Source organism: Lepidochelys olivacea (assembly GCF_965140295.1).
Source record: "Lepidochelys olivacea isolate rLepOli2 genome assembly, chromosome: 17".
In the NCBI taxonomy this organism is placed as follows: Eukaryota; Metazoa; Chordata; order Testudines; family Cheloniidae; genus Lepidochelys; species Lepidochelys olivacea.
The window spans coordinates 19,258,578-19,273,758 of NC_140427.1; the positions used below are offsets into that span (position 1 = coordinate 19,258,578).

Here is a 15,181-nt window from a genome sequence, read left to right on the forward strand (position 1 = left end):
GCCCATTTTATAGATGGGAAAACTGAGGCACAGTGCCCTACACAGCTGACATTCCCAAAGTGGGCTCTCATTCTGAGTGGCTCAGTATTTGAGCCTTGTGGCTTTGAGTGGGCACCTCTGCAAGCCAGGCCCTTTATGTGTCCCACACTGGGACCCAAAATTGGAGGCAGCTACGTTTCAAGGCCACTTTTGAAAACTTCGGCCCCCGTGACTTGCCCAAGGTCGCACAGTGAGCAAGTAGCAGAGCTTCCTGCTGCCTAGGTGGTGCCTTTACTCACTGAACTGTGCTGCCTTATGAGCTACAGAGCTGTATTGTGCATGCCTCGGCAACATGCTAATTCCTATCTTCTCCCTCTCCCTTCTGGGCCTGTGGGGCTGGAAACACGCCTCCCCCACAGCTTTCACACGGCATTCCTGCCATTCCAGAGAGCGCAGAAATAACTCCTCCAGAACGCTGTCTTCCTGCAAAGTGAGAGGGCCCCTGCCCCCAGTTCCGGCATCGAGGTTATTACCTAGAGACAGGTGGATCTGTTTCAAGGGTAATTAGGAGAGAGGATTGTACAAATCACCAGGCAAAGGAAGCTCTCTGGGCCGGACTGCATTTTCAGTGATGGGACAGTAAATCGTGTGTGTGTGTGTTTTTCCAATGACATAAAAATGTTACCTAAGGAGAATCAGACACTCTGGCTGAAATCCTGCCCCACAGAGATCTTTTGGAATTTTGCTACTGACTTCAGTGGGGCCAGGGTTTCCCCCTAGATGCATAAATTGGGGCCACTTGTTTAATCCCAAATATTTGGGGTGGGTTTTTTGGGGAGCATTTTTGTCACAGAGAGAGATTTATGGGGCCAAATGAACCAGTATCTGATCCTCTCTTTATAAGGCCCCGTCCTGGCACTATTCATTCAATAACTACAGTGGCTTGAACCCAAGCCTTGCCCCTTGTGTGCATAACCCGGACAGATGCATTGTACAGCCACACATTGTACCTGCAATAAGGACAGCAAGACACGAATGCACTCAGTATAGACGGCAGGTTTCCAGACAGCAAAGCCAGATATCTTGACACGTCTCTATTTCCATTGAAACGTAATCTCAACAAGCTAAACCACGCAGTCCTTAATTCCCATAAGCAACTTTAAGATCTCAGGTGGGTTTCCATTTTTTGCCCCCCAAATTCACCTTTCTTTCCATTAGATTTGCCTCCAGCATACAAACCGTACCACGTTCTTTGCTGTTCCTCGTTACGGGACCCAATTTGCAATGGGCTCTGCCCCCTGTTGACTTCCTCTGTAAAATGGGGCTAACGCTACCGCCCGCCTTTGGAAGGTGCTTTGAGCTCTACTGATGAAAAGTGCTAGCTAAGAGCTTGATGCTATTATCACAAACAAGCGGTGGGACTCTATGCAGGAGGAAAGTGAAAATCAGCATAGCTTCAATATGCTGATTTACACCAAGTGATCATCTGGCCCCTTATCTCCATTTGGGAGCTAGGGGTAACTGGGATTCCTGTTACCGTAGCCCCAGGAGGAGCACATAGGCTCACAGACCCATGCAGTGTGTATGAGGCCAGCTCTCGGGCTACGGCTCCTACACTGGCTGTCTATGAACAGCTGTTTTCATAACAGAACGCTGGGTCCCGTCCGCTTGCTATAGTAATGGCTGCTGGGTTAGCTCCAGTCTCAGACCACGGGCTGGCATCCACCTAGAAACGTTTGATAGCAGCCCTCAACTACCTGCAGGGGGGTTCCAAAGAGGATGGATCTAGGCTGTTCTCAGTGGTGGCAGATGACAGAACAAGGAGCAATGGTCTCGAGTTGCATTGGGGGAGGTCTAGGTTGGATATTAGGAAACACTATTTCACTAGGAGGGTGGTGAAGCACTGGAATGAGTTCCCTAGGGAGGTGGTGGAATCTCCTTCCTTAGACGTGTTTAAGGCCTGGATTGACAAAGCCCTGGCTGGGATGATTTAGTTGGGGTTGGTCCTGCTTTGAGCAGGGGGTTGGACCAGATGACCTCCTGAGGTCTCTTTCAGCCCTGAGCTTCTATCATTCTTTGTACATGCTGGGCTCCCGCATTCACAGTCACAACCGTAACCGCCAACAGCCAAGATCCCCTCCATCCCTCCGAGCACTAACAGGGCGGGGGCAGCCAGGCAGAGCTACGCAGCAAGGTGATCACAAGAGATGTTTGTTAGATCTGATTCTTCCCAACGTTACCCATAGGAAACAACAAAGACCCGTGGTTTGTACACAGCCTGGTTGGGGGCACAGCTATGGCCTGCCGAACGGCTGCACTGAGTGACGTCATTACAGCACGGCAGAAGGACGCTCTGGCGTGGAGCCCTGCGGACCTCGGTGGGACTCAGCAGCACAGTGTCCTGATGCCAAGAGCTCCTCCCAGTCAAGGCCGGGGGAGTTCTGCCGGTGGGCTTGCTGGCATTAGGGGGTGGCCCGCATTCGCCAGGTGATACATCCGCGTGCCACCATGAGTCACTGGTTGAAGGAGTCCCTGGAACCAGTGAGCGCAGTTCAGAGGCTTTGCTGACTTATTTACAGGGTCAGGCCCCAGCTAATAACAAACAAACCATCGTCCCTGGCCTACGCGCTACAGACAATTGGAGAGAACCTGGATTCTCTGCATTCTTTACCACACGGCCCATCCAGCTAGTCCCAGGCTCACGCCAAAGGGCTCACAGCACTGGCTTAGTCCACCTGCAAGCTGTACAGGCTTCCAACCCCCCTTTCCCTGCCCGTGGAGCTACTCCATTCCTGGGCCCCCATCCAGGCCTGCTAATGCACCCTGCTAGTGACTTACATCATTCCCTGCTTTCATCTGTCTCCCCTGGCTTTGCAGGGAAGGTTTGGGGTCAGTTCTTATTGAATTCAAGCCGCCGCTTACACCCTCGGGTGGGATCTGGGTGCTCAGTGCTCGGAAAGGCTGCCATGGCTGTAGGAGGAGATCGCATTGTATTTGAAAATACTGCACGTGCGGTTATAAATTCGCCCCTCACTGCCCAAGGCTCAGATCCCTCCGCTTCAGAACACTGCGGCCAGCAGGGCTCTGGCTGGTCTTTTAGACTGTATGCGCCTCAGGGCAGAGACTGTCTTCTGTTCTGGGTCTGTACAGCACGTGGCCCAACGGGGCTGGGGCCTTAAGTGCTGCTGATACACAAATAACAAACAAACAAACATGAGTCACCGCCGGCGTTAAAGAAACAAAATCTCCCCTCCGCCGGTTCCGCTCCATTGTAACCCGCATCATAAGGCCTCTGGGGCTCTAGCCCGATTCCCAGCGAGAGCCGCAGGCGGGACCTGCCGAACCGCTCCTGACACTAAACCCCACTTGTGCCGTTCAAAGACGACGCGAGGGATTTGCGAAGGAGGAAGCCCAGGGCGAAAGAAATGCAGGGGGTGGGTGTGAGAAAGAGGGACTCTGCTAGGGCCAGACAAAAGACAATTGGGGGGGGGGGTTCGGTCAGGCCTGTCCTGCCGCATTACAAGAGCTTCTCCCTTCTCCCTCTGGCCATGCGTCTGCTTTCCAGCTCAGACAGGTTCTGCAGCATTGGAGGGGTTCCTCTGCTTTGCCGCCCTCCTGCTCAGACCTACGCTGTCGGAGTTAATCTCCCCCGTGTTGGGCTCCCCAGCTCAGACCTGGCATTACACCAGTGCCTGGCCGTCCTCATCTCCACTCGGCGGCAGGGCAGGATCCCCGTTTTACAGACAGGGGAAACTGAAGCCCCAGGATAAGCAGCGATTTGCCCAAAGACCTCCCAGCAAATCCGGGGCAGGGCAGGGCTGGGGAGAGCAGCCATGGCTGCTGATTGCCCGGTACTGGGCTTTAACCGCAAACCCACCCTTCCTCCCGCTGGAGCAGCTCCGTTCGTGTGTGTTGAGCCCTTTGGGCAAAGGCTGCTGCAGCGTCAGTGCTCAGCTCGGGGTTAAACAGCCCCTGAGCCTTTCACATGGGCTCCTCCCACCCTCCGCCATTCTAGACAGGGCTTGGGCCAGCTGGGCCGGGCATGCAGCCCTCGGTGGTTTGACCTCCACACCCTGCAGCCAAGTGCTGGTCATCTAGCGTCTGGCTGCACCATGTCCCGTGGAGCCCAGCCCCACGCTGAGCGGGTGGGGGAAAGCCCCCAGGCTGTTCCACACACGTTAAATACCATCTCATTCATGCACAATATCCCCTGAGCACGCTTGGAAGGGCAAGATGCCGTCCCCACGGTAATTATTTACCCAGCTGGTCTCACAACCCGGTGTGTCAAGAAAGCATCACCTACGGGGATCGTCACCTTGCACGGAGCTGCTGTGGCTGGACGAACTCTGCCTCAGTTTCCGTTCTTTAGCGTGCTGGGTGCTATTCCCCTGTGGCCACAGTCCTGCTCTGCGGCTGTGGGCAAGTTGCTTCATGCCTCAGTTTCCCCAGCCGTAAAGTGGAGAGGACATTAGTGCCCTCTTCTGTCAGCTCTTTGAGATCTACAGGGGAGAAATGCCACATAGCGTCACTGTCCTCGGTGGATCGGGACAGGCCCCTGCTGTTCTGTTCCTCCTCCCTCTTCCAGCTCGGGACTTCAGAGCCTTGAGAAAGATTCTACCCTGGCCTTAGCCCATCTCAGCAGACTTGTCCGAGCTCTGTGGTGGAACAGGAGCAGAACGGACGCCTGTCCCTCTCCTCCCTTGACGCGGCCCCTAGCAGCTGCCCCGTTACCCCTGTGAGAACCCTGTTGAGCCCCACTGCCAAGTCACCCCCTGGCCCCCATCTCTGCCGCCAGCGATCTCTCCAGCACGGAGCGTGACGTGTGCTTGGGAATAACGCTGGTTTCATCTCTGCTCTGCCCGTCCCACGCTGATCCCCAGATCAGGGCAGGGAGTCAGGAAGGAGGAACAGGGCTGCCTCCAGCGATCATTCCCTCTTCCCCCCACAAATCCTTTCCCTTCCCCCCAGCAGCACCCTCATAATACAGTGGTGATGGTGCAAGACACCCCAGGACCGGGCAGGGCTCTAAGGGTTAACGGGGGTTCTCTCACCCAGTACCGAGGCAGGATGTGTGCAATCACGTACACACGTGCTCAGCTGAGCTCCGGAGTCATCCCGTACCTGGCTCAGACCGGTGGTCCATCTCACCCCCTCTCCTGTCGGGGATCACTCACACGCTGCAGGGTAAGCACAGCCACGTCTGCAGGTGTCGGGTACTAGCCAAGCCAGGGGGAAACAGGTTAAGAGCTGGATCACCTCTGAGCTGAGCTGCCCCGGGCCTATCCCCAACTCTCATGGGGTCTAGGAGCCATCCTCTGGGAGGAGACGGCAGTCGCATTGCAGTAGCAGTGAGGAGGCCCAGTCGTGCAGCAGGACCCCCACGGTGCTAGGTCCTGTACAAACACAGAGCAAAGAGTTTATTGTCCCCCGCCCCCTCCACTCCTGCACCATGTCTTCAAACAATTGCCGGGAGCTGCACAGGGCCTGCTGCGCTCAGAGGATGTACGCCAGCCCTCGCTTGGCTGCATCCTGATGCTGCTACGGGACAAGAGGTTGGAATAACACACGCAGCCTTTGGTGAACTTGCTACTTGGTTAGTTCCTTGTTCCCTTGCACTGACCTTTTAAAACTCCCCCGGCGTGTTTATACCAAAATGGGCCACCCTGGTGCCTGGCACTGGTTTACCTTTAGCCACCAGTCCATTGCTGGTTTGCTGCTTCTCTCTCCCTGGTGCTCTTTCGCCACATTCCTCCAAACTGGTCTCTGCTGAAATTCAAATTGAGCTAAGACCAATGGCCCAGAGGTAGACAGACACCTAACCCCATTGATGGCAATGGGAGTGAGGCACCTAAATATCTTTGAATATCTGGGCCAGGCCATCCGCACTGGGGGGTGGCCTGGATTTAGTCACATTGGTTTCTAAACCAATTTAGTCAAATTGGTGCAACTTTTGGGCGTGGATGAGGCCGTGCACAGGATCCCACCCAGATATGAGGCAGTAACTTTAGGTCAGTAACAGGCATGGTCTGAACTCAACCCAGCTCCCCAAAAGCCACCCAGTGTGTATCTTACTGAGCCTCCCACTGCTTCTTCCAGGCGCATGAAGTATTGGATCGATGTCTCCAATGGATTCATGACTCAGCGGCTTGGACAAGCACCAACCCAGCCCCCTACAAGTGAGAAATCAGACTTGTTTACACTTGATTTAATGCCCAATCTCAGATCTACTTCTCACAGCACCAGAGAGAGCAACGCCAGGCAGCCTGCTCGGCTGGGAGCCACTCTGAAGGCCCACGCTGTGTAAGAACATCGCCAGTGCCCACACAGTTTCAAGGAGAAGGAAACACCAGGGGCTGGTCCCAGAGCAGGCCTAATTTGCTGCAGCTTTATTACTCTTCTTGGGTGAACGTCCCAGAGGAGGCTTCATCATAGCTGGAGTCTTCTCCGCTGCCGCTGGGGCAGGGCTAAGGGCCGAGAGGGAAGGAGCGTCCATGTTAGGACACTAGCTTGCTTGGATGATGAAGAGCGAGGAAGCGCTCCAGCTCTCTTCAGGGCATTCGGGGATTTTGGGGGTTGAAGAAACAATTCGAACGGCTGCATTTTCCTGTGCTTGTCCGAATGGTTCCTCTAGGAGCCTGCTACACTTAAGACCTGGGCACCCCTACAGGTGCTAACCTCAGACAAATGATTCCCATAGTGCTTAGGGAACTGCAGAGACAGGGTTGATGGCCACCAGCTGCACAGATGTGGCTTTTCGTTCTCGACAAGACCCTGAGCCCCTGGGTTACATGAGACACAATTTGTGCTTTGGGCCTAAGGGCTGGTCTACACTGAAAACTTACAGCAGCCTAGCTGTGTGTGAAAAATCCACACCATGGGAGCCGCCCCTCTGCCAAACTAACCCCCAGTGGAGACAGAATTCTTCCAGTCACTGCTTCTGGGGGAGGGGGGGGTTAAGTACAGCATCGGGTAGCAGTTGAAGTGTAGACATACGGCATGTCTACACGACCGAATTAAGTCGGCCTAACTTACATTGGCATACAGCCACCGCAGTAATTACAGCACTGGTGGGCATCCACACTTCGCCCCTCGTGTTGGCCGTGTGCGTCCTTGCACCGATGGAACTGTCTAGGTGGGATGGCTTCTGAAAGCTAGCAACAGTCAACGGAAGCAAGGCGGTGTCCACACGGACCCTGCGTCGACCTGGTCTCTACGCCTCTCGGGGAGGTGGAGTTATTAAGGGGACGAGTGACATTTTAGTGTAGACAGAGTTAGGTTGATGTAAGCTGCCTTGAGTCGATCTATGTTGCGTAGACCAGAGCTTAGCCTTACTAACTCACTCCTGACTGGAAGGGAAGACACTTACTCCTCAATTAACACTTCAACTCCAGCAACAGGGTTGGGGAGGAATGAAAGGGAGGACACTGGTAGGGCTAACTACAGCCAAGTATGCCTTAGTAATCCCCACTAGGCACCTCCACTTCCCTTCTTTTGATCACTGTTGAGTGATTCACCTAGTGTGATGGGCCAAGTCACTTCAAGCTAGCGTTCAGGGCACTGCATCACTCCCCAAAGGCTCCAGCTGCGTTTAGCCTCATACCTCCCTTCCTACCCCATTTTAGAGCCTGCTATGTTCTTCGTGCAGGGTGGGGGGGACGACGGCCTCTGGCTTTGTTCAGCCAGAAGCTGCAGTTGGGGAGAGGTTTTCTGGCGGTCACGTGCTACCTTGTCTCACCTGGGGACTGCTGCTGCTGGTTCTCCGCTCCCGTTGGACAGCTCTGTAATGCTGTGGGGCAGCACAGATCTGTACACAGAGCCGAGGAGGGGGGGGGAATTGACCTCTGCTCCTAGACTCTGCTGCCGGGGAACGACAGGCCCCTCTCCTTCCTCGAGGCCTGGGGCACTATTTGCAAAGCCTCGACCAGGAAAGGGACAGCCTGCATCATGCAGCAGACAACCTCGCTGCTCCTCATTAGGCAACAGCACCATGAAAGGGAAGTTCCATTGATTAGGAGGGACCCTTGAGCCCGTCCACGGACTCCAGGACCTGTCCCTCCCCCTTGCAGGGATTGCTTCTGCCGTATCCATAGCACACTGGCTCGCAGCTGATGGGAAAAGCCCTGTTGCGGCAGGACAGGCAGCCACCACCATCTTTAGCAGAAGAACACGAGGCCTGGCTCTCTACAGCATTAGCCAAACTCCAGCGAAGGACCAGGTATCAGACCAAAAAACGAAAGCATCAGACACAAGAGATTCCCTTCAAGGCGAATGACAACTCTCCAGAGCAACACAGCGTTTATTAGGAGCACAGCACAAAGGCATATGTATTAAATCAGCTACCCGGGGATGGGGGTGAGGGGGAGGATGCACTCAGCTGAGCAGAGCTTCGGGGTGTTAGCCAGAGGAGTACGGACATTTCTGGCCATTCCTTGCTGATCCAGAGCCAGCAAGACGTCCCTTTATGCAGCACGGGAGCAGGGCTGGGACCGCCCGAGTGCTGCAAAAGTACACAGAGAAGCGAGTTGATCAGCCACCTTGGGAGCACATTCCAAGCATGCCCTGGCTGCAGGAGTACTCCGGTGTCATGCCTGAGACACCAAGATCAGGACCCTTGGCTTATACAAAAATAACCTGCTCTCCAGAAACCAGACTGTACAGACCACGTGACTCCCAAATACAGTGTTATTGCTCAGAACATGACAAGTGATTAGAGACAGGACCTTAAGGCAACAGGAATAAGTGCACTAGCCGCCCTCCAGAGGCTTGAGTAGGCATTCGCCGTGCGTTGCACAGACGTGACGCGAGTCACTGTCTCAAGCAGGCCTCGGTGACACCCTGAGCTGCCAGCTCTGCCAGCACATTGTCCAGGTAGTTGGGGTCGGGGTAGCCGTGGCCGCTGAGATTGGTGTCCATCTCCGTCTTGTGGTGAATCTCGTTCCACACCACCGTGTTGCTCTCACCGGTTGTGCTGGAAGTGCCCACGGTGAAGATTAGGCGTCTCTTCCAGGCCACCCTCAATAGATCCAGGACCTAGAGATGGCAAAGGGGACAGCTCCATTAGAGAGCAAAGCGTCTTGGGCAGCTTGGGGCTCTGTGCGACCCGTCCAGCTGGGAGTGGGTTGAGTGAGCTCTGTTCCAGGCTGGTTCACTCTGCCCTCCCGCTCCATCGCCATTCCTGGTTGGACTCAAGTCCAGGGCCGGCTCCCCCTCCCCGCAGTTCCCTCCTTTCCCATGTTCTATGGCCACATGGTGAGAGCGCTGCCCAAGGAGTGAAGGCAGCATGGCCTAGTGGTCAGGGCACCAGGCTGAGAGTCAGGAGCCCTGGGCTCTATTCCTGACCTAGCTGGCGCAGATCACTTCCCCTCTCTGGTCCAGAGTTTCCTGGCTGTACAATGCGGGGGGAGGGATGGGGGGGAATAGATGACACTTAATCCCTTTCGTCTGAGGATCTCAAAGCACTCTGCAAGGTGGGTAAGTCTCACTATGAATGACCTGCAGCACCAGCAGGCCGACTTCCTTCCCTCCCAGAGAGGCAGAAGATGCAAGCCCTGCTCCCTCTGGATCTATGCAATACCCATCCATTTCTAGACACATGTCAATCCTTAATGGTTACCCGCAGAGGAGACAGTGTCTGGATGAACTCCATGGGGCAGATTTCTCCAGGGAAATAGCCGGTTAAAATCTAACTCACTGGAGCCCTGCAGTCCCAGCAGGGAACCCTGGCCATTTGGGTTGGAAGGGATGCTCCTAGTCCATCTCCGGTATGGGTACAAGCTAGCACTGATGGCTTCCCGTGCATTTCCCTTCCTCCAAAAACAGGGTATTAATCAAGGAGACGTGGAGATTCCACAGCCTCCCTTATCAAACTGCTCCCTTTACCCAACTGTCCTTGCAGTTACCAAAGGGACCCACCCTGCCAGGTACTGAGTGCCAGCACCCGCTTAACTCAGTGGAAGTCCAAGCACTCAGCCCCTTGCAGAAAACACTTCACGCCTCCTACAATCAGGCAGGAGGTGCACGTGCTCCAGGCAGAGGATGCACCAGCCACGGACCAAGATCGCAAGTCACTTGTGGTTTGCGAACCTAAGAACCACCGCATTAATTCAGTTACTGCCCAGACTGGGAGTGAGTGCGGGGCTCTTGTAAGACTTGAAGTAAGTCCATTCAGCCCCACTGGAAAAAGGCCAGACTCAGGCCAAGTGCCGGTTACTGGTGAAGTCACCACTTGGATCAGGACTTTCATTACCTTTCTGCCCTTCTCGTTATCAGGAAGGTAACAGTACCGGGGAAAGCCTCTGGCTGTGTATGGCATCCCTGGATTGGGGTGCTCCGGCCCCTGCAACAGATAAAAGGCAATCCATCAACTCTGTACCGACGACGGCTCCTTTCACAGGCTGACGGCACTGACTGATTCTTCCAACAGCAGGAGAACAGAACTGTGTAGACCTGCCCTCTCCCGGCTGCCCCAAGTCCGGGGGGAGGGTGGGGAGACACACAACATTACTCCCTCCTCGATCCCCCTCCTGTTGCACCCCCCCCAGACTTGGGGAAAATGGGGTATAACCCCCTCCCCATCCCCCAAATCCTGGGATGAATGGGGCTGTTCCCCCACATCCACCCTCTTCCTAGGCTTGTAGAATGGGGCAGGAACTCCTCCTTGACATACTGACTAGTGCCTGTCCCCCATCTCCACCTGCCTCTGCCTTATGCTACCCTGCCATCTTGGCCCTGCACTTCAAATCTACCCTATCCCCCCGCCCACCCTGCCCTTGGCTGCAGACTGGCCAGCCACACCGCTCCAGCACTCCCGCTGGCAGAGCCGAGGCCAACTACATTCCCCAGAATCTGGGCACCAGCCACACATCGGGCTCACAGCGAGAGAGGGGTGGACTCTGGGGACGGCAGTTTCCATGCAGGAGATAGCATTATGAAATCAGGGCTGGAGTTATTTGGGTTGGAAACGGGAGTCTCCCTGACAGACCAGGATACTTGGGCCAATTTGATCTCAACACACCGCTGCTTTGGGAGAAATAGGGGCTTGGCTACATGCTGTAGGATCCCGGGAGTGTGATTTCTAATGCATGCTAATGTGTTGGCATTAGTCCATGCAGACCCCGCTGACGTGCGCCAAAAAGTTCCCGAATGTGATCTAACATAGCTTTTAGTGCACACCAGCAGCATCTACAAGGACCAGCCAACGTGCTCTAGAGATCACGCCCCTGTAGTCTGCATTAGGGACCTCTGTAGACGAGCCCTAAGGATCTGCATCCAAGCATTGCAGCTCGGCCAGGTCTGGTTTACAAACTGAGCCACTTGAAGTCTGTGCAGAACACAGAGGGATCAATTCTCCCCAGCATGACCCTTGGCAGAGCAGTCACCCCAGTGCAAGGTGGCCAGAAAGGCTATTTTGCACAGACGTTAATGGCTAAATAAGGTGAAAGGCAGCTGGGGGAGGAAAAGGCCTTGCCTGGAAATCCATTGGGGGGGGGGGGGGGAATTAAGTCCAAAATAGAGAGGCAGCCTGGGGCCTGCTACGACTGTAAGCAGGGCTGACCACCTGGGAGACCTGGGTCCAGCCCAAGCTTCGTTAATTGCTCAGTTATGTGACCTTGGGCAAGCCATGCCTCAGTTTCCCCATCTGTGAGAGAAGGGTTAATCTCTTCTCAACATCCTTCCATTGAGAGTTTTTCCTATTGTCACCGTAGCATCTGGGCACCTTCCATGTTACATTAGCAGCAATGGGGAAGTCTGCGGTGGACTTCAGGGAATCCCTGGTGCGTCTCCCTTTTCAAGGTAAAAAAGCCCAACACTGCTGCTTCGGGCAGGACACAAGACAGGGAAAAATGGTTCATGGCTACACAAGTGCCACATGTCACCCAGGCTCAGCAGCCACCACAAGGCATAGTCTCTCAACAGACCATTATGGAGTCCGAGTGATGAAATCAGCCTCGGAGGCCATTTTGTCAGTGCATTCTTAACTGCAGGGCTATGACTCGAATGCTCACACAGCAGAGAGCACAGAGGTCGTTCGTAGATAGATGATGGATTTACAAGTGTGTTAACAAGCTCTTTGGGAAAAAAAAAAAACACAAAAACGTAGGGCACCCAGATCCCATGGGATCTTCCATTAGATAAACCCAAAGAATTGGGTCAGCGTAAGAGGAATTAAGGACATAGGAGTAGAAGGGACCTCCTGGGTCAGAGGCTAGTTCCCTGCCATCACAGGCAACCCCATCACATAATCCCAGGCAGAAACTTATCAAGATCCAGCTTAATTAGTTCCGTTTCTTGCCTCCACTAATCCTACGGGGAGGCGGTTCCAGAACCTCACTCCTCCAATGGTTCGAAACCTCCCAATTTCCACCCTAAGCTTACTCATGTCCAGTCTATCCCCATTTGCTCCTCTAGCTTCAATCTCTCTCCTCCTCCCTCCTTGGGGTCCGTAAGGCTCTGAAGCCGTCTAATCCTTTGGTGCCCAGTCCGATCCCTTTGGCCATCACCAACTGCATGAGGGAAGAGGGACACACCGGTGCGTTACCATGGCTGGTGCTTACAAGAATTGTGACGCGGGTTCCACACGTCTCATAGATTCAATACTCCACCACGGCAGAGACGAGCTTTAGTTCATTGTATTTATTAGGCGCACGACGACAGAACCTAGGTATCTCAGCCATGGAGCAGGGCCTCCTTGGGCTGGGTGCTGTACAGACAGAACCTGAGACAGTCGCTGCCCCAAGGGGCTTACAGCTGCCTACGTACCTGAATCCCCCTGCTAATGGAGTACACGATCTGTATTGTCCCACAGTCCTGGTGGCCGGGAAGGGATTGAGTGAAAGTCGAAACCTCCATCTTCCCTTTTGGCTGAGTGCCAGTCTTTTCACCATAGATGGTTTTACAGGAGGGGCACTGCAGGCTGCCATCCTGTGGGTGAGAAGGGTCACCATCAGAGGGATTTCACAACAGTAGTGAGGACACTACCACTAGTATCCGTACTGCCATCCTGGGCCCTACTCATGGATCGGGACCCCACTGTGCTAGGTCTTGTAGGTAACTGGCCCGGGGTGGTGCAGTACCTGGTTTCCATTGGCGTACATGGCCAGCACACAGAGCAGGTGGAAAGCGTGCTGGCATTTGGTCAGTTGCCCCACCGCTTCCGGCTTGATTGTCTTGCCCTCACAGGCATCGCTGTAGCCAGAAGGCGATGCCAGCTTTTCCATACAGATCATACAGTCCTTGAAACAGAGCAAGAAGAGACACCATTTACCGCCAGCATCGGGCTGCAGCGAACATTAGCCTTGTTGATGATGCATGAGCTTGCCAGAGAGACTATTTAGAAATTAGTCTACAGTGGCATTAAAAAACCCCTTTGAAGTCTGAGGAAGTTTCTGCCTCCCTCCCTCCCGCAGCTTTTACCTATTGGGAAAACACTGATTCTTCTACTTTATTTGACTTGTCTATCAGTGTGATCTCTAGAGGCCTGTCCCTATAATCAAATTTTTTTAAAAAAAGTATTTTTACAACACCTCCCATCCTGAAGGATCCCAAAGTCCTACACATACATCCTGAAATCCTAACCTTTGGGATAGAGGCCAGCAACTAATGAGTGCGCAGCCCAAGAGGGGCTTGCACAGGAAGTTTATACCCTGGAGTTTTTGGTGAAAGGTGGAGGTGGTGGGACGAGAAGGTTTTCGTAGCTACGGGATGAGAGAGACCTGGGAAGCTGAGCCAGCCCATTCTGGGAGCGGGGTTTGCTAGTCTGGTCTCTGTCCATGAGCAGCCCACTCTTTTATAGATTAAAAGAAGCCAAACCTCTTTGCACTTGAGTATTAGGCTAAATAAGGCGGCAGCTTTGTATAACTTCCTATCTCAAGTAGCAGTGTGTATCCCTCCTCAGAGCTCCTGGAGCCAAAGAGGACTCAGGGGCACTGCAGTTCATTTTGTTAGCTGCTGAGCAAGGCAGTTTTCCCCGTGAGATCTCTGCGGGCAACGTGCATTTGAGATGCAAATATTCTGCTGAGAGGTCACATTGCAGCTGTCTCCTCCAAGCATTCGAGTCTGCACACGGGACCCTCTAAATAAAGGTCCCAGCCTTTTGGGGGCACTTCTACCACTCTTAGATCCCAAGTCAGCATCCACCACTGCCTCCCATTCGTTTGGGTGCTTCCTAACATACAGGGAAGTTAGGGCTGCTTCAAACTCTGGCTGCGTTGGAGTCTGGAGACGTTTCAGTTGACACACACAACAGAAAGGTAGAGAGCAGTGGTGTCCCAGGGTAGCTATCTTGGTAGGAACAGGGACCCTGGAGCTCTCACACTGTACCTAACAATGCATGAGAGGCCTTGCAGAAACAAGGTCTTTTCACCTAGTGTTGACAAGACCATTAACGGGGTCCACTGGGAAGTCATCTGTGTAGGGCCAGCTGATGAGCATTGTGTCAGTGAAGAGACCCGTGGAGGATCTGGCTAACAGTCTAAAGAGCTGCATAGGTTTCACATGAGCCTTGCCTAGTATGAAGTAAGGTAGGCCTCTTATCCAGCCCACAACTGCTTTCATTCCTTCCATTCTTCCCCTCTTTGGGGGAAAACGCTGTTGTCAGAGACTCCTTTGATTCCTCACACTCACCTCGTCAGCAGGGGCTCCTCTCAGCTCTTCCAAGTATTTCCTCACCACCTGCTCGGGCTCGCTTGGGGTCACTGAAGAAAGGGAGGGAAGAAAAAAAAAAAGCCCATAGGGAAATAAAGATTCCAGGAGGTACAACGTGAGCGAGAGGAGGCAAAGGAGGGAGGAAAGCAAAGCAGTGGCAGGCCAGCCTGCCGAGGAAAAAGGTTACGGGTTAGAGTTGGAGCAAGTTAGTCCAGCAGGGGCCATTCTGAATGGTTAACACTACTCTGGTGCTCAGATGCTACGGGGTGCAGGAAATGGGTCGATTTTAAGGCCCCCAAAAAGGGACCAGTGCTCACAGAGTCAGATTTCCTGCAAAGCACAGGCCAGAAATCGTCACCCAGTAAAAGCCAAGTAAATAAAGAGTCGGGTTGTAAAAGCTCCCACTGCACGGGGCGAACAGCCACCGCTCCATCGGACGTCAGCGGGAGCTGCAAATGCTCAGTCAATCTGAAGCAGACCTCAGGATCCTCTCTAGTCTTCTGATACTTTGCTGGGCTATGCCCTCCCCTCACATACTGCAGGTGACCACTGGCTCCTT

The 15,181-nt window shown here is 53.9% G+C and overlaps 1 protein-coding gene across 5 annotated transcripts in view; it reads right to left on the reverse strand.

Annotated features, from left to right (window-relative positions):
- Positions 1–8,257: 8,257 nt before the first annotated feature.
- DTX2 (deltex E3 ubiquitin ligase 2) overlaps positions 8,258–15,181 on the reverse strand; it is a 62,469-nt gene continuing 55,545 nt past the window's right edge. For all 5 annotated transcript variants that reach the window (XM_084651014.1, XM_084651013.1, XM_084651012.1 and 2 more), the window contains 5 exons: positions 14,602–14,672; positions 13,053–13,211; positions 12,739–12,900; positions 10,226–10,315; positions 8,258–9,009 (listed from right to left, as the gene is read on the reverse strand). In XM_084651014.1, the coding sequence (XP_084507140.1) occupies positions 8,785–9,009; positions 10,226–10,315; positions 12,739–12,900; positions 13,053–13,211; positions 14,602–14,672 (707 nt within the window). In that variant the 3' untranslated portion in view covers positions 8,258–8,784. The remainder of the gene's footprint in view (positions 9,010–10,225; positions 10,316–12,738; positions 12,901–13,052; positions 13,212–14,601; positions 14,673–15,181) is intronic.